The 19,258-nt window shown below is 39.6% G+C and overlaps 1 protein-coding gene across 1 annotated transcript in view; it reads left to right on the top strand.

Annotated features, from left to right (window-relative positions):
• Positions 1–16,475, top strand: part of rrn3 (RRN3 homolog, RNA polymerase I transcription factor) — a 73,536-nt gene extending 57,061 nt beyond the window's left edge. The window contains exons 10-17 of the mRNA XM_061981707.2: positions 146–269; positions 332–462; positions 12,522–12,652; positions 12,718–12,896; positions 13,862–13,970; positions 14,090–14,242; positions 15,255–15,321; positions 16,059–16,475. Coding sequence (XP_061837691.2) covers positions 146–269; positions 332–462; positions 12,522–12,652; positions 12,718–12,896; positions 13,862–13,970; positions 14,090–14,242; positions 15,255–15,321; positions 16,059–16,202 — 1,038 coding nt within the window. The 3' untranslated portion in view covers positions 16,203–16,475. The remainder of the gene's footprint in view (positions 1–145; positions 270–331; positions 463–12,521; positions 12,653–12,717; positions 12,897–13,861; positions 13,971–14,089; positions 14,243–15,254; positions 15,322–16,058) is intronic.
• The last annotated feature ends 2,783 nt before the right edge of the window (positions 16,476–19,258 follow it).

Genomic DNA, 19,258 nt, shown 5'->3' on the forward strand with positions numbered 1-19,258 from the left:
TGGGGACCATATCTTACTTAACACAACATTTACCAAGTTGTGATTATGTGTGCTAGGAAGAGGACCTCACCTCAGACCAGCCTTGCAGTCTGGGGACCATGCCTTAACACAACAACATTTACCAAGTTGTGATTATGTGTGCTAGGATGAGGACTTCCCCTCAGACCAGCCTTGCAGTCTGGGGACCATGGCTCACCCGGTGGCTGAGAGACTGGATGCACTGATGAGCGTGATGTTGGCCTACATCAAAGATGTCTGCCATGTTGACGGTAGTCCAACATGCCGGCCAATGAGAGACACTTCTTGTCCAACATCTTGTATTCTGCTCCAGGTACTCTTCACATGGACAGGACCAAAGAACTCTACAGAGACTTCCTCAAGGTGTTTGACAAGCTGATTCTGCCCACACATGCATGCAGTCACATCCAGTACCTGCTCTTCTATCTGTGCAGCTTCAAACTGGTAAGTTAGGGCAAGCAAATCAAGCGCTCCTTGTTGTAAACCACTTCATTGTAAACAAACATGGCGTCGGCCGGGTCCTACTTGCACCAAATGTTCTGTGAGGAGTCATTAGTCCACAATAACTTTATATTTCTGGACGTCATCACTCGTAAGTGGGGCACTCACAAAAACATGGCAAGTGTCTTTTTCTTGTTGCAAACATTTAACAAAGTACATCTGTGATGCGCCAGCATGTAAAGACATCTGCAGCCTGTTAGCCTCTACCTTGCGAGCCAGCTAACAAGTGTGATTATTATTTCAGTCAAAGTCAGCCAGTTAGACATCAATTCAAGTACTTATTATATTTGAGTCAGTCAGCCAGTCAGACATCAATTCAAGTACTTTTTATATTTGAGTCAAAGACAGCCAATCAGCCAGTCAGTCTATTTGCAATGTGATCAAAAAGACACTTTAATAAACCCAGAGGTATCATACGATGAATCTATTAAATAGCCAACATTTGAAGATATGATAATTCTACACATTGAGTCTATTGGAGTTAATCAATATATCAGTTTGCAGATTTTTAAACATCTCAACATGATTTTCTTAGTGAGGAAGTTAGATTTTGTGTTTTGTTGTTTTCATTGCTGCTATTCTAACTGTTTTATGTAGTACATAAACAAGGTTAATTGTTTTTTATCACTTTGCCTTTCCTTTCTTTGAAATGGACAACATTGTATTAGTCATTTGAATGTTTGTAACATCTGAATGAGCAGCACAGTTACAGTATCAATTAGGGGTGTACCGGTACACAAAAATTTCGGTTCGGTTTAGAGGTCACGGTTCGGTTCATTTTTGGTACAGTAAGAAAACAACAAAATATAAATTTTTTGGTTATTTATTTACCAAATTTGTAAACAATGGCTTTATCCTTTTAACATTGGGAACACTATAATAATTCTGCCCACGTTAATCAACAGTAAACTGCCTCAAGTTGTTTCTCAGATAAAAAACAATCACAAAACTTTTCTTCTACATATAAAAAGTGCAACATTAAACAGTTTCAAGTCAACTCATCATGCTTAATTTATTACAGCATTTGGGAAGCCTGTAGTTGATTTTTATTATGTAAATGTTATATTTTTATCAACATGTGATAGCAGGGACCCTGCCATTCAAAACTAGGCTGCTCCATTACTAATGATTAATGTAACTATAGCTGGAAAACATGGTACAATAGCAATAGGAGAGACTATCCATCCCTGAACACCATGGAGTTCATGTAGGCTTAATGATGCAGTTACATTATTATATCAACTATCAGAGACAGAAACTCTTCATTTAACATAATGTCCTTTTTTGCTGCTTCAACAGCTCAATCAACACAGAAAAAGGTAAAGTGAAATAATAGACAGACAGGGCTTTGCTGTCCGTAACACGCACACACACACCGTAAAATGAGCTAACGTTACGCTAAAAGCGAATTAGCCTTCACCTCAAGCCAGGACTGCGAGCGAACTGAACTGCCTTTTATATTTCTAGAAGGTCAACGGGCTCATAGTGATGTTACTAGTAGTTGACTGGGAGGTGTTTATTTTATTTTGGGGAGAGTCCGCTGCCTGATGCTTACCTGCTAAACGCTAAGCACTGACTACATGCAACCTTCCTTACTCATGGTGTAAAAACCCTAAAATACAATCAGCATAAAATGTCAACAGACATGGTCACGCACAACGCTGAATTATGTCCATGCATCATAAAACTTCAAAATTATCCACTACAATGCAAAACTCTCTCCAAACTCTTATCCATGTTTAGCTGCTTGATATTTCTGATTGATTACAAAACTTTGAGGATGTCAGGTAGGAGTCCAACTTTCACATACTCTAAATATCCAATTATATGAATTATTAATCAATCATGTATCTGTTATATAATATGTACACATATATGTATAGGCTATATATAAATATATATATATACATATACATACACACACATTTATACATATATATACACACACATTTATACATATATATATATATATATATATATACATATATATATATACCGTATTTTCCGCACCATAAGGCGCCCTGGGTTATAAGCCGCGCCTTCAATGAACGGCATATTTAAGTTAAAAGTTAAAGTTAAAGTACCAATGATTGTCACACACACACTAGGCACACACACTAGGTGTGGCGAAATTATTCTCTGCATTTGACCCATCACCCTTGATCACCCCCTGGGAGGTGAGGGGAGCAGTGGGCAGCAGCGGTGGCTGCGCCCGGGAATCATTTTGGTGATTTAACCCCCAATTCTAACCCTTGATGCTGAGTGCCAAGCAGGGAGGTAATGGGTCCCATTTTTATAGTCTTTGGTATGACTCGGCCGGGATTTGAACTCCCAACCTACCGATCTCAGGACGGACACTCTAACCACTAGGCCACTGAGTAGGTTTCAAAACTTTGTCCACCTATAAGCCGCCCCGTGTTGTAAGCCGCATCTAACTGCGCTAAAGGAATGTCAAAAAAACAGTCAGATAGGTCAGTCAAACTTTAATAATATATTAAAAACCAGCGTTCTAACAACTCTGTTCACTCCCAAAATGTACGCAAATGTGCAATCACAAACATAGTAAAATTCAAAATAGTGCAGAGCAATAGCAACATAATGTTGCTCGAACGTTAATGTCACAACACACAAAATAAACATAACGCTCACTTTCTGAAGTTATTCTTCATTCATAAATCCCTCGAATTATTCTCCTTCGGTGTCCGAATTGAAAAGTTGGGCGAATGTGGGATACAAAATGGCCGGCTCCGTCTCGTCGAAGTAATCGGAGTCAGTGTCGCTGTTGTCCAGCAGTTCTGTGAATCCTGCCTTCCGGAAAGCTCGGACCACAGTTGTGACCGAAATATCTGCCCAGGCATTTACGATCCACTGGCAGATGTTGGCGTATGTCGTCTGGCGCTGTCTCCCTGTCTTGGTGAACGTCACGTGTGTTCGCCTTCTGTCATCCACTGTTCCCACACAATTGGCAGTCTAGCTTCGAATGCCCTGTTGACACCAATATCTAGCGGCTGGAGGTCTTTTGTCAATCCACCCGGAATGACGGCGAGTATTGAATTAAGCGCGTAAGCGTGTCTCTTAATGTGATGTTATGAGCTAGCAAATATAACAACTACACTACCCAGCATGCAACGATAGTGACGAGCATGCGCGGTAGCCCTGAGAAGCGTTGTTGTATGTGCTGGCAGTTAGAATGTGGTTATGAGCACGCTGTGAGTAAACGTTGAGAACTCAGTTAACATGCCTCGTCTGCATTATTTATAATTAGACAGACAACACACTTAATAGGAGCCATTTTGGGGTCTTTACATAAACACACAAATGGAAATGAAACGTCACATATCCCAGCATGCACCGCGCGCTTCTTCTACGGGGAAAAAAGATGGCGGCTGTTTACCGTAGTTGCGAGACCTAAACTTTATGAAAATTAATATTAATATTAACCCATATATAAGGCGCACCGGATTATAAGGCGCACTGTCAGCTTTTGAGAAAATGTGTGGTTTTTAGGTGCGCCTTATAGTGCGGAAAATACGGTATATATATATATATATATATATATGAGTGTGGGAAAAAATCGATTCGAATTCGAATCGCGATTCTCACGTTGTGCGATTCAGAATCGATTCTCATTTAAAAAAAAAAAACCGATATAACAATACAATCCAATTCCAAAACTAAACTCGACCCAGCAACACTCAGAACTGCAATAAACAGAGCACTTGAAAGGAGACACAGAACAAACCAAAAGTGGTGAAACAAAAATGAATATTATCAACAACAGTATCAATATTAGTTACAATTTCAACATAGCAGTGATTAAAAATCCCTCATTGACATTATCATTAGACATTTATAAAAATTAAAAAAAGAACAATAGTGTCACAGTGGCTTACACTTGCATCGCATCTCATAAGCTTGACAACACACTGTGTCCAATATTTTCACAAAGACAAAATAAGTCATATTTTTGGTTCATTTAATAGTTAAAACAAATTTACATTATTGCAATCAGTTGATAAAACATTGTCCTTTACAATTATAAAAGCTTTTTACAAAAATCTACTACTCTGCTTGCATGTCAGCAGACTGGGGTAGATCCTGCTGAAATCCTATGTATTGAATAAATAGAGAATCGTTTGAATCGGGAAAAAAATCGTGTTTGAATCGAGAATCATGTTGAATTGAAAAAAATATCGATTTTGAATCGAATCGTGACCCCAAGAATCGATATTGAATCGAATCGTGGGACACCCAAAGATTCACAGCCCTAATATATATATATATATATATGTGTGTGTGTGTATATATGTTTATGTGTATATAAATAAATAAATGATAAATGGGTTGTACTTGTATAGCGCTTTTCTACCTTCAAGGTACTCAAAGCGCTTTGACACTACTTCCACATTTACCCATTCACACACACATTCACACACTGATGGAGGGAGCTGCCATGCAAGGCGCTAACCAGCACCCATCAGGAGCAAGGGTGAAGTGTCTTGCTCAGGACACAACGTATATTAAATATGTGTGTAAATGTGTATATATGTGTGTATATATATATATGTGTGTGTGTGTATATATATATATATATATATATATATATATGTGTGTGTGTGTATATATATATACAGTCAAGAAAATAAGTGTTTGAACACCCTGCTATTTTGCAAGTTCTCCCACTTAGAAATCATGGAGGGGTCTGAAATTTTCATGGTAGGTGCATGTCCACTGTATGAGAGATAACCTAAAAAGAAAAATCCAGAAATCTCAATCTATGCTCTTTTAACCATTTATTTGTGTGATACAGCTGAAAATAAGTATTTGAACACCAACATTAATATTTGGTAGAGTAGCCTTTGTTTGCAATTACAGAGTTCAAACGTTTCCTGTAGTTCTTCACCAGGTTTGCACAGACTACAGGAGGGATTTTGGCCCACTCCTCCACACAGATCTTCTCTAGACCAGTCAGGTTTCTGGGCTGTCACTGAGTAACACAGACTTTCAGCTCCCTCCAAAGATTTACAATTGGATTTAGGTCTGGAGACTGGCTAGGCCACTCCAGAACCTTGATATGGTTCTTACAAAGCCACTTCTTGGTTTTCCTGGCTGTGTGCTTTGGGTCATTGTCATGTTGGAAGATCCAGCCATGACTCATCTTCAATGATCTGACTGAGGGAAGGAGGTTTTTGGCCAAAATCTCACAATACATGGCTGCAGTCATCCTCTCCTTAATACAGTACAGTCGTCCTGTCCCATGAGCAGAAAAACACCCCCAAAGCATGATGCTACCACCCCCATGCTTCACAGTAGGGATGGTGTTCTTGGGATGGTACGCAACATTCTTCTTCCTCCAAACACGCACAGTGGAATTATGACCAAAAAGGTCAATTTTGGTCTCATCTGTCCACAAAACTTTCTCCCATGACTCCTCTGGATCATCCAAATGGTCATTGGCAAACTTAAGACGGGCCTTAACATGAGCTGGTTTAAGCAGGGGAACCTTCCGTGCCATGCATGATTTCAAAGCATGACGTCTTAGTGTATTACCAACAGTGACCATGGAAACAGTGGTCCCAGCTCTTTTCAGGTCATTGACCAAGTCCTGCCGTGTAGTCCTGGGCTGATTCCTCACTTTTCTTAGCATCATTGAGACCCCACGAGGCGATATCTTGCATGGGGCTCCACTCCGATTGAGATTGACCGTCATGTTTAGCTTCTTCCATTTTCTAATGATTGCTCCAACAGTGGACTTTTTTTCACCAAGCTGCTTGGCAATTTCTCCGTAGCCCTTTCCATCCTTGTGGAGTTGTACAATTTTGTCTCTGGTGTCTTTGGACAGCTCTTTGCTCTTCGCCATGCTGAATGTTTGGGTCTTACTGATTGTATGGGGTGGACAGGTGTATTTATGCAGCTAACGACCTCACACAGGTGCATCTGATTCAGGATAATACAGTGGAGTGGAGGAGGACTTTTAAAGGCGGACTAACAGGTCTTTGAGGGTCAGAATTCTAGCTGATAGACAGGTGTTCAAATACTTATTTTCAGCTGTATCACACGAATAAATTGTTAAAAAAATCATAGATTGTGATTTCTGGATTTTTCTTTTTAGGTTATCTCTCATACAGTGGACATGCACCTACCGTGAAAATTTCAGACCCCTCCATGATTTCTAAGTGGGAGAACTTGCAAAATAGCAGGGTGTTCAAATACTTATTTTCTTGACTGTATATATATATATATATATATATATATATATATATATATATATATATATATATATATATATACACACACATATGTATATATGTGTGTGCGTGTATATAAATGGGTTTATATATATATATATATATATATATATATATATATATATATATACATATATATACATATATATATGTATACATATATGTATATATGTGTGTGCGTTTATATAAATGTGTTTATATATATATATATATATATATATATATGTATGTACATATATGTGTGTGTGTGTGTGTGTGTGTGTGTGTGTGTGTGTATATATGTTTGTATATAAGTATATATGTATGTCTGTGTATATATGTATGTGTATGTGTATGTATAAATGTGTATGTATGTACTGTATATACATACATACATATATATACATGTATATAAATGTTAATATGTGTATATATATGTAAATATATATGTATATTAGAGATGTCCGAAAATATCGGACTGCCGATATTATCGGCAGATAAATGCTTTAAAATGTAATATCGGAAATTATCGGTATCTGTTTCAAAATTTTTCCATAACTGGAGTTGAAGTTGTTCTTATTTTTTTCATAACACGGTCACCACTGCCTATTTTCTCTTGTTATATTCTTATTTTACTGTTATATTTGTATTCTCGTTGTTGCTTTTTATTTTTATTCTTATTGTAATATTTTTCTATTTTGTTTCCATTTATACCCCCATTATTTACTTTTTACTTTTTAAATTCGATCTCAATTCTGTACACTGCTGCTGGAATTTTAATTTTCCTGAGGGAACTCTCCTGAAGGAATCAATAAAGTACTATCTATCTATCTATCTATCTAGGAAAACCTTGTTTTTGATTGATTGATTGAAACTTGTATTAGTAGATTGCACAGTACAGTACATATACCGTACAATTGACCACTAAATGGTAACACCCCAATAAGTTTTTCAACTTGTTTAAGTCGGGGTGCACTGTTAATCAATTCATGGTAAAGTTACATTGTTTAATGCATCCAGCGGGGAATCACAACAAAATTAGGCATAATAATGTGTTAATTCCACGACTGTATATATTGGTATCGGTTGATATCGGAATCGGTAATTAAGAGTTGGACAATATCGGAATATTGGATATCGGCAAAAAAGCCATTATCGGACATCTCTAGTGTATATATAAATATATATATATATATATATATATATATATATATATATATATATATATATATATATATATCTGTGTGTGTGTGTGTGTATATATATATATATATGTGTGTGTGTGTGTGTGTATATATATATATATATATATGTGTATGTATATATATATATATATATGTGTATGTATATATGTGTATATATGTACATATGCATATATACATGTGTATATATAAATATTAATGTACATAAAAATGTGTGTGTATAGGGACGGCGTGGCGCAGTGGAAGAATGGCCGTGCGCGACCCGAGGGTCCCTGGTTCAATCCCCACCTAGTACCAACCTCGTCATGTCCGTTGTGTCCTGAGCAAGACACTTCACCCTTGCTCCTGATGGGTGCTGGTTAGCGCCTTGCATGGCAGCTCCCTCCATCAGTGTGTGAATGTGTGTGTGAATGGGTAAATGTGGAAGTAGTGTCAAAGCGCTTTGAGTACCTTGAAGGTAGAAAAGCGCTATACAAGTACAACCCATTTATCATTATCATTTATACATATATATGTGTGTGTATATATATATATATGTATATATATATATACATATGTATATAATTTCATGGCTGCAACACGTGCCAAAGTAGTTGGGAAAGGGCATGTTCACCACTGTAAACTCAGTAAACGTTTGGGAACTGAGGAGACACATTTTTTAAGCTTCTCAGATGGAATTCTTTCCCATTCTTGCTTGATGTACAGCTTAAGTTGTTCAACAGTCCGGGGGTCTCCGTTGTGGTATTTTAGGCTTCATAATGCACCACACATTTTCAATGGGAGACAGGTCTGGACTACAGGCAGGCTAGTCTAGTACCCGCTAGGGATGTCCCGATCCAGGTTTTTGCACTTCCGATCCGATACCGATATTGTTTTTGCACTTCCGATCCGATACCGATACTGACCGATACCGATACTGGCCTATCCGAGCATGTATTAAAGTTTAAAGTTATTTAGCCTACTTAGTTGTCAGAATCATGTTGAAAAGGGTTTTAGTACTCTTGATAACAACTAGCCAGCTGAATTAGGGGAGTTTGAATAATACACAATGGTTGGTAACAAGAAACTGACCTGTTTATTCAAGGATAAACAAAAAATAGACAAAATTATACATGACAAACAGAAATGGCATCATTGAACTAGGGCTGGGCGATATGGCCTTTTTTTAATATTGCGATATTTTAAGGCCATATTGCGATACACAATATATATCTCGATATTTTGCCTTAGCCTTGAATGAATACTTGATGCATATAATCACAGCAGTATGATGATTCTATGTGTTTTGATTGATTGATTGAGACTTTTATTAGTAGGTTGCACAGTGAAGTACATATTCCGTACAATTGACCACAATAAGTTTTTCAACTTGTTTATGTCGGGGTCCACATGATACAGATATATACCATCAGATATATACTATCATCATAATACAGTCATCACACAAGATAATCACATTTAATTATTTACATTATTTATAATCCAGGGTGTGGAGGGGGGCGCCGGATGTAAGTGTCAAAAAGACAGCCAAAAGAGTTTGATATGAGAATAAATCTAAAGTTAAAATATAGGGTAGAAATGCACCAATTTGCAGGAAATGTAGTCTTGATTTTCAAAATTTTCTTTCAAGGCTTGCATGTCTACATTAAAACATTCTTCTTCATACTGCATTAATATATGCTACTTTTAAACTTTCATGCAGAGAAGGAAATCACAACTAAAAAAATCACTAATTTTTTCATACGGTGTTGATCTGGAAATGTTTGCCTCGGCATTTTGATGGTGTGGACGTGTGGCACCGAATGGAGATAAGCGTCTCGACAGACGTTACAATATTTGAACAATGATGACGAAAACTGTTTTCTCTGTCGTGTCCGTGTGTCGAAAATTGTTATGCGCTTATTTTTTTATTTGATGTTGTGCGTGGCATAGATTTGCCGTGCGCAGAGGACTCTTGAGCAGTGCGTAATTGCGCAGGCGCGCACGTGAGAGGGAACGTTGGTCACACGGCTGCGCTAGCATCACAGCTAACGTTAGCCATGCTGCTACCTCTCTGCTGGGAGAGGACGTATACGTATGAGACGTATGACGTGACAGTATGTGACGTGTGTAAGGAGGTGCGCTTGCTGTGTGTAAGAGGGAGACACAGAAAAGAGTGAGAAGAGCCTGTCGTGTAATGCCAGCAGCTAAAAGCAACTGCGTGAGAATTCACAGACCTGTGGATGGGTTGAAGGTGTGCTGGAAAATGCGGAACGGAAATTAGGGAGCAGCAGAAAAGTGGAATGTATTATTTAAATCGGTGCGTTGGAAAACACGGACCGTAGTTTTTTTTATAAACTGGATCTGGATCGGCATTTTCCCATGCTTTGCCGATACGCATTTTTTGGCAAATATCGGCGGCCAATCCGATCCAAATATCGGATCGGGACATCCCTAGTACCCGCACTCTTTTACTATGAAGCCACGTTGATGTAACACGTGGCTTGGCATTGTCTTGCTGAAATAAGCAGGGACATCCATGGTAACGTTGCTTGGATGGCAACATATGTTGCTCCAAAACCTGTATGTACATTTCAGCATTAATGGCGCCTTCACAGATGTGTAAGTTACCCATGTCTTGGGCACTAATACACCCCCATACCATCACAGATGCTGGCTTTTCAACTTTGCGCCTATAACAATCCGGATGGTTCTTTTCCTCTTTGGTCGACGTCCACAGTTTCCAAAAACAATTTGAAATGTGGACTCGTCAGACCACAGAACACTTTTCCACTTTGTATCAGTCCATCTTAGATGAGCTCATGCCCAGCGAAGCCGACGGTGTTTCTGGGTGTTGTTGATAAACGGTTTTCGCCTTGCATAGGAGAGTTTTAACTTGCACTTACAGATGTAGCGACCAACGGTAGTTACTGACAGTGGGTTTCTGAAGTGTTCCTGAGCCCATGTGGTGATATCCTTTACACACTGATGTCGCTTGTTGATGCAGTACAGCCTGAGGTATCGAAGGTCACAGGCTTAGCTGCTTACCTGCACCGATTTCTCCAGATTCTCTGAACCCTTTGATGATATTACGGACCGTCGATGGTGAAATCCCTAAATTCCTTGCAATAGCTGGTTGAGAAAGGTTTTTCTTAAACTGTTCAACAATTTGCTCCCGCATTTGTTGACAAAGTGGTGACCCTCGCCCCATCCTTGTTTGTGAATGACTGAGCATTTCATGGAATCTACTTTTATACCCAATCATGGCACCCACCTGTTCCCAATTTGCCTGTTTACCTGTGGGATGTTCCAAATAAGTGTTTGATGAACATTCCTCAACTTTATCAGTATTTATTGCCACCTTTCCCAACTTCTTTGTCACACGTTGCTGGCATCAAATTCTAAAGTTAATGATTATTTGCAAAAAAAAAAAGTTTATCAGTTTGAACATCAAATATGTTGTCTTTGTAGCATATTCAACTGAATATGGGTTGAAAAAGATTTGCAAATCATTGTATTCCGTTTATATTTACATCTAACACAATTTTCCAACTCATGGAAACGGGGTTTGTATGTGTGTGTATATCTATATATAAAGATGTGTATATATATATGTGTGTGTGTGTGTGTGTGTGTGTGTGTGTGTGTGTGTATATATAAATATGTGTGTGTGTGTGTATGTGTATATATACATGTGTATATATAAATATTCCATCCATCCATCCATTTTCTACCGCTTATTCCCTTCGGGGTCGCGGGGGGCGCTGGAGCCTATCTCAGCTACAATCGGGCAGAAGGCGGGGTACACCCTGGACAAGTCGCCACCTCATCGCAGGGCCAACACAGATAGACAGACAACATTCACACTCACATTCACACACTAAGGCCAATTTAGTGTTGCCAATCAACCTATCCCCAGGTGCATGTCTTTGGAGGTGGGAGGAAGCTGGAGTACCCAGAGGGAACCCACGCAGTCACGGGGAGAACATGCAAACTCCACACAGAAAGATCCCGAGGCCGGGATTGAACTCACGACTACTCAGGACCTTCGTTTTGTGAGGCAGACGCACTAACCCCTCTTCCACCGTGCTGCTCTATATAAATATTAATGTGTATATATATGTGTGTAAATATATGTGTGTGTGTATATATATATATATATATATATATGTGTGTGTGTGTGTGTGTGTGTGTGTATGTATATATATATATATACTGTATGTACATATGCATATATACATGTGTATATATAAATTTTAATGTGTGTATGTATATGTATATATATATATATATGTATATATATACATATATACATACATATATACCGGTATATACATATATATATATATATATAGTAGTTACTTTACATGCAGTTGGCTTTCGGCCCCTGGCTAAAGTTTTTCAGCCCAATGCGGCCCCTAAGTCCTAAAGTTTGGACACCCCTGTCCTAGACCTTCAGGCTCTATATTGAATAGAGATGGACTGATTATTGGCACAATAGTTGGCATTTTGACTTTTATCGGTACGGACCTTCTTCTGCACACACACATTCCACGCTCACATTGAGAATAGCTGCTGTGTCGTCCTTGTTCAGACCCTTGCTGAGGCCTTTTTGGACAACCTGTGGAGAATCCTGCAGAACCCCACTCAGCCCGCCGTCCTGCGCCAGGCGGCCGCGGGCTACATGGGAAGCTTGCTGGCGCGAGCCAAGTTCATCCCTGTGCTGTGAGCATATTTTACTCACCTTCCCCAGTGAGTCTTCTGGCCCTAACCTAACCGTCTCCCTGCAGCACGGTGCGAGCCTGCCTGGACCTGCTCATCTCCTGGATCCATGGCTACATGGACAGGGGGGCTGGACAGGACTGCTGTGACCTCAACCTCCATGGAGCCTTTTACGCAGCCTGTCAGGCTGTCTTCTACACACTCATCTTCAGACACACAGCCATCCTTGCAGGGAACATGAAGAAAGGTACTCTCTTATGTAATTACAGTTATGTCTGTGGTAGAACAATGTAATTTTTTCTCCTAACAATTAGTGGATTTTCTTCACTATAGAGTGCACCCCTATATAAGCCACACCCACTAAATGTATTCCCATATATTGTCCGCACTATACTGCTATACAGAGAACTTTCCTCCAGAAGGTTTTATATTTGTCCATGTGATGTCAGAAGAAACAAAAATGGAGCTGTTTGGCCACAATACCCAGCAATATGTTTGGAGGAGAAAAGGTGAGGCCTTTAATCCCAGGAACACCTACCGTCAAGGATGGTGGTTGTAGTATTATGCTCTGGGCCTGTTTTGCTGCCAATGGAACTGGTGCTTTAAATGGGACAATGTAAAAAGAGGATTACCTCCAAATTTTTCAGGACAACCTAAAATCATCAGCCCGGAGATTAGGTCTTGTGCGCAGTTGGGTGTTCCAACAGGACAATGACCCCAAACACACGTCAAAAGTGGTAAAGGAATGGCTAAATCAGGCTAGAATGAAGGTTTTAGAATGGCCCTTCCAAAGTCCTGACTTAAACGTGTGGACAATGCTGAAGAAACAAGTCCATGTCAGAAAACCAACACATTTAGCTGAACTGCACCAATTTTGTGGTCAAAAATTCAAGCAGAAGCTTGTGGGTGGCTACCAAAAGCGCCTTATTGCAGTGAAACTTGCCAAGAGACATGTAAGCAAATATTAACATTGCTGTATTTATACTTTTGACCCATCAGATTTGGTCACATTTTCAGTAGACCCATAATAAATTAAAAAAAGAAGCAAACTTCATGAATATTTTTTGTGACCAACAAGTATGTGCTCCAATCACTCTATCACAAAAAAATAAGAGTTGTAGAAATGATTGGAAACTCAAGACAGCCATGACATTGTTATTTACAAGTGTATGTAAACTTTTGACCACCACTGTATGTATATGTTTGTGTTAGGTGTGGAGTACCTTGAGAGTCTAAACCTGGAGAAGATAGTGATGTGTCACCTCAACCCTCTGAAAGTGTGTCTTCCAGTTGTCACCAGTATGTTTGCAGCCATCACCAGGTAAACAAAGCATGTTTGCAGCCAGGCGAACAAAAGATTTACATGAAGGATAATTTTGTCAACCATTTCAAGAATTCAATGTGATTGTGCCTAAAAGAATCAACTTGTTTGCTTCCCAGGAAGTATCAGTTGGTGTTTTGTTACACCATCATGGAGCGAAATAAGCGCCAGTGGCTGCCTGTGGTGCGCAGCTCAACAGGGGGCCACAGTGTGAGCACCAACACCAACACGCTGGATTCTTTCTTTCCTTTCGACCCATGTCTGCTCAAAAGGTAAACAACTTACAAGATTTTTTTCAACTTAAATTCCATTCAACATATGTTGAATAATGCAGACACGTTTGTTACTGGATACTTTCTAATCTGACTTGACTTGACTGTGTACTTGTAAGTAATATGTAACTATAATTATTTGATACTTGTCACCTTTTATTGTTCAATGATTATTACCTATGTCTAGCTTGTGTGCTTAGCTGTTGTGTAGCTGCTAGCTCCTAGTAGCCTATAGCCTCGCATGTTTACCTTTTGTAGATGACTTGAGTAAAATATAAGAAATTGTTTGTTTATTGGATGTTAACGGTCTGTCAGCTTTGTACAAGTAAACACTTTGCTTGCATCGCACATGATATCTCACACAAGTAAACACTCTGCTTGGATCGCACATGATCTCTCACATAAGTAAACAGTCTGCTTGTATCGCACATGATATCTCACACAAGTAAACACTCTGCTGATGATATCACACATGTGACAGTATAGTGCTAGTATTGCAGTGATATGACAGTGGGTTGATTTAACAACTATGTAGGACTCTAACCTTTCTATTTGATTGCCTTTCCTGGGGTTATGATTCCATTGGGAATTGATTCTTGATTCTCTCAAGGTGTTATTTGTGATCATTATAATGAAACTTGTTCAAAACAGGTTAGAAAAGATCTTCTGCTTGAATGGAGATGGCCTAAAACATATTTTTGAAAATTGATTCCTATTAAAAAATATTGTTTTGTTTTTTAAATAGATTTTTGTACATTCTGAATGGATTTGGAATGAAAATTAATAAGAATGATGAATGTGTACATTTAGGATGTAGGGATGAACACTAAGTCATCATTGTGTACACTTACGATGTAGGGATGAACACTAAGTCATCATTGTGTACACTTAGGATGTAGGGATGAACACTAAGTCATCATGTGTACACTTAGGATGTATGGATGAACACTAAGTCATCATGTGTACACTTAGGATGTATGGATGAACACTAAGTCATCATGTGTGTGTGCAGGACTGCTCAGATGATATTACCTCTCTACCAGGTGTGGGAATCAGACCATTCACAACTGATCCAGCAGGTAAATAACAACTGTATTTCAACCATGTGTCCACAATCATCATCTTCTAATTCCTGTATGTCAACCAGCTGCTGTTGTAGACAACATTTTTACTAACAACTATTTCATTTTGAATGTTGTATAAACAATGAAAAGTGTAAACATTGTCAAGTGACTTGTTGTGACTGACTGAATGGTTGAGTCACTGAAGACCTGCAGTCCTGACTAGTCTACTAAAGACCTCCATGTTGCAGTCATGACTAGTGTACTGAAGACCTCCATGTTGCAGTCCTGACTAGTGTACTAAAGACCTCCATGTTGCAGTCCTGACTAGTGTACTAAAGACCTCCATGTTGCAGTCCTGACTAGTCTACTAAAGACCTCCATGTTGCAGTCCTGACTAGTGTACTGAAGACCTCCATGTTGCAGTGCTGACTAGTGTACTAAAGACCTCCATGTTGCAGTGCTGACTAGTGTACTAAAGACCTCCATGTTGCAGTGCTGACTAGTGTACTAAAGACCTCCTGACTAGTGTACTAAAGACTTCCATGTTGCAGTCATGGCTAGTGTACTAAAGACCTCCATGTTGCAGTCCTGACTAGCGTACTGAAGACCTCCATGTTGCAGTCCTGACTAGTGTACTAAAGACCTCCATGTTGCAGTCCTGACTAGTGTACTAAAGACCTCCATGTTGCAGTCCTGACTAGTGTACTAAAGACCTCCATGTTGCAGTGCTGACTAGTGTGATTTGTGTTCAGGCCTCCAGGGAGGGGGACTATGACTTCCTGCAGGGTGAGACCCCCCAGGGTGATGGTATCACTGGGATGACACCAAAGTCCTGGGACTCGTGTGGTCCTTGCAGTGTCGGCTCACCGCCCGTTTGTTTCCAAAAACATCTTTAACAACTTTTTATGGACAACATGAAAAGTGCACTACATGGTTTCTTCTTCTGCTGATATCACATAGATATTACCCGATACGCAAGGCTGCGTTACCGGTGTATCAAAAGTGAAAAGGTTGTATCGGCACATAAATGATACAGCAAACATTCATTTTACAAACAGAGCTCTGTTAAAGCGATACGGTGGTGTTGCTGAGATGACATCACACGGATCAGTGGATGCTATTTATTACATCAACATTTAATAAAGATTTCACTTCATTTTGAACAAGAATTTTGACATTTATTTCCAAAGGAAACAAAGATCATGTTTGTTCCAGTGAGGAAATCAACTGCAATAATTCCTTTATTGAAGAAGTGCAAGAGAAGGAAGTAGTCCAGAGCAGATACAGATTGAAGAGCAGGACGATGAAGATGATATTGAGGTGACATCAATCCTGTGAACATGACATGTAAGAGAAGAGGAATGTTGCCTTTTTATGAGCACATGACTTATAACACAATGTTGTTTTCATGTTGTCACCTTCAGTGAAGAGAAGGGTGTGCTTCAATAACCATTATGAACACATGACTTATAATACAATGTTGTTTTCATGTTGTCACCTTCAGTGAAGAGAAGGGTGTGCTTCAATAACCATTATGAACACATGACTTATAATACAATGTTCACTTCAATAACCGTGTCTAATGCCGAGGACTTCACACAGACATGAAGTCAGGACTTGTGATGACATCACTCTCAGGACTTGTGATGACATCACTCTCAGGACTTGTGGTGACATCACTCTCAGGACTTGGGAGTCAACAATTCCATGGTGTACAACTTAAGGTGAAGGTGAGCGTCCAAAGTGCAGCCATTTTTTAGTGTTGATGTTCACTGACAACTAAACCACTTTATGAACTATGTTCTCTCTTTTCTTGTAGGTGTGAACATGTAACTTCTACTGCACCTTTTCACTTAAAACTGCACCACTTTGTGGTGCTTTTAGTGCGGTGCAAAAAAGTGTATGATTTAGTTAAATCTGTACCACCTTGTGGTGATTTTAGTGCAGTGCAACAAAGTGTATGATTTAGTTAAAATTGCACAACCTTGTGGTGCTTTTAGTGCGGTGCAACAAAGTGTATGATTTAGTTAAAACTGCACCACCTTGTGGTGCTTTTAGTGCAGTGCAACAAATTGTATGATTTAGTTCCGGTTCCGGTTTGCCTTGAGTGACTGCTCGCTGAAACGGTTGAGACGCATATTAGATTTAGCCCTTTAGCTAGTCCTACACCTCAATCTACCGGGCACCACACATTAGTCATAGGGGACTCCATCACCTGAAACATAAAGCTTAGCAAACCAGCCACAATTAAGTGTATTCCCGGGGCCAGAGCACCTGACATTGAAGCTAATCTTAGGGAGCTAACTCGCACCAGGCCTAGTAAACACGTACGACAGGCTAATCGCACCACTAGTTTTGCAAACATACTTGTACATGTTGGCTTCAATGGCACTAGGATGAGACAGTCAGAGATTACAAGGAGGAACATAGCTAGGACTTGTAATCTCGCTAGAAAGATGTCCAGACATCGAGTACTTGTCTCTGGCCCCTGCCTGCGAGAGGCAATGATGAGAGATATAGCAGATTAGTCTCGCTTAACAAGTGGCTGGCTAGTTTTTGTAGACAACGGACTAACGTTTATTGATAATTGGCCCTCTTTCTGGGGCAAACCGGGCTTGTTGATGAGGGACGGCCTTCACCCTAACCAGGAAGGCGCCATCATCCTGTGTGGGAACATAGATTATTGTTTGAGTCACACTTGACTAACTACTCTAGAGCGAGCTCGGACACAGGCAATTACAGTGTCTGTTAGTCCGGTTGAGGAGTCAGTTAAGCTAGAACTAGCCAGTGCCAGGCTGGAAAATCCCTGTACACATAGCATTTTTCCTAGAATAATACACAACTCACATCATGTTTTTTCTGCAGTGACTGTGATAGAGGTGGACATGCATTCTACTGAGGTGGCAAATTATGATGCGTTCAGAGTATCGCAGCACAAAGCAAACAATCTGAAGATTCCCGTCATATCAATTCCTAGATATGGTTGAAATTATTTAAAGCGCACTACGCAAAATAAACGCAACATTATTAATATTACTACTACAGATAACTTTAACAAAAATTGCTCAAAACAGCCCACTATCTATAATATGAGCTTTTTAAACATAAAATCAGTCTCCCAAAACGTTATTAGTTAATGAGGTCATTGAGACAACAATCTTTTGCGCTGAACGAGGCATCTCCTCCTAACTATACGAATGCGCAAATTGCCCGTCCCCTGAAAAGGGGTGGGGGGGGTCGCACTAATATACAATGAAAACCTTAACCTTACCCCTAACCTAAGTAATAAATATAAATCATTTGAGGTGCTTACTATGAGGTCTGTCGCACCGCTGCCTCTCTACCTGGCTGTTATCTACCGGCCCCCAGGGCCCTATTCAGACTTTATCAGTGAATTCTCAGAGTTCGTTACTGATCTAGGGACGCACGCTGACAATATAATTATATTGGGGGACTTCCCAATCAGACCCTCCGTGCGTGGCTGTCCAGACTATAATTGATAGCTGTGGTCTTACACAAATAATAAATGAACCCACGCATCGCAACGGTAATACGATAGATCTAGTGCTTGCCAGGGGTGTCACCACCTCCAAAGTTATGATACTCCCGTATACAAAAGTAATGTCCGATCATTACCTTATAAAATTCGAAGTTCTGACTCATTATCAACATACTAATAATAATAACTGCTTTAGCAGCCGCAACATTAATGCTGCCACAACGATGACTCTTGCTGGCCTACTGCCTTCAGTAATGGCACCATTCCCAAATGATGTGGGCTCTATAACCTCACTAACAACTTTAACGATGCCCTGCGCAAAACCATTGAGAGTATAGCACCGCTAAAGCTAAAAAGGGCCCCTAAAAGGCGTACCCCGTGGTTTACAGAAGAAACTAGAGCTCTTAAATTATCATGTAGAAAGCTGGATGGCAAATGGTGCGTGACTAAACT

Source organism: Nerophis lumbriciformis, linkage group LG24 (assembly GCF_033978685.3).
Source record: "Nerophis lumbriciformis linkage group LG24, RoL_Nlum_v2.1, whole genome shotgun sequence".
Classification (NCBI taxonomy): Eukaryota; Metazoa; Chordata; class Actinopteri; order Syngnathiformes; family Syngnathidae; genus Nerophis; species Nerophis lumbriciformis.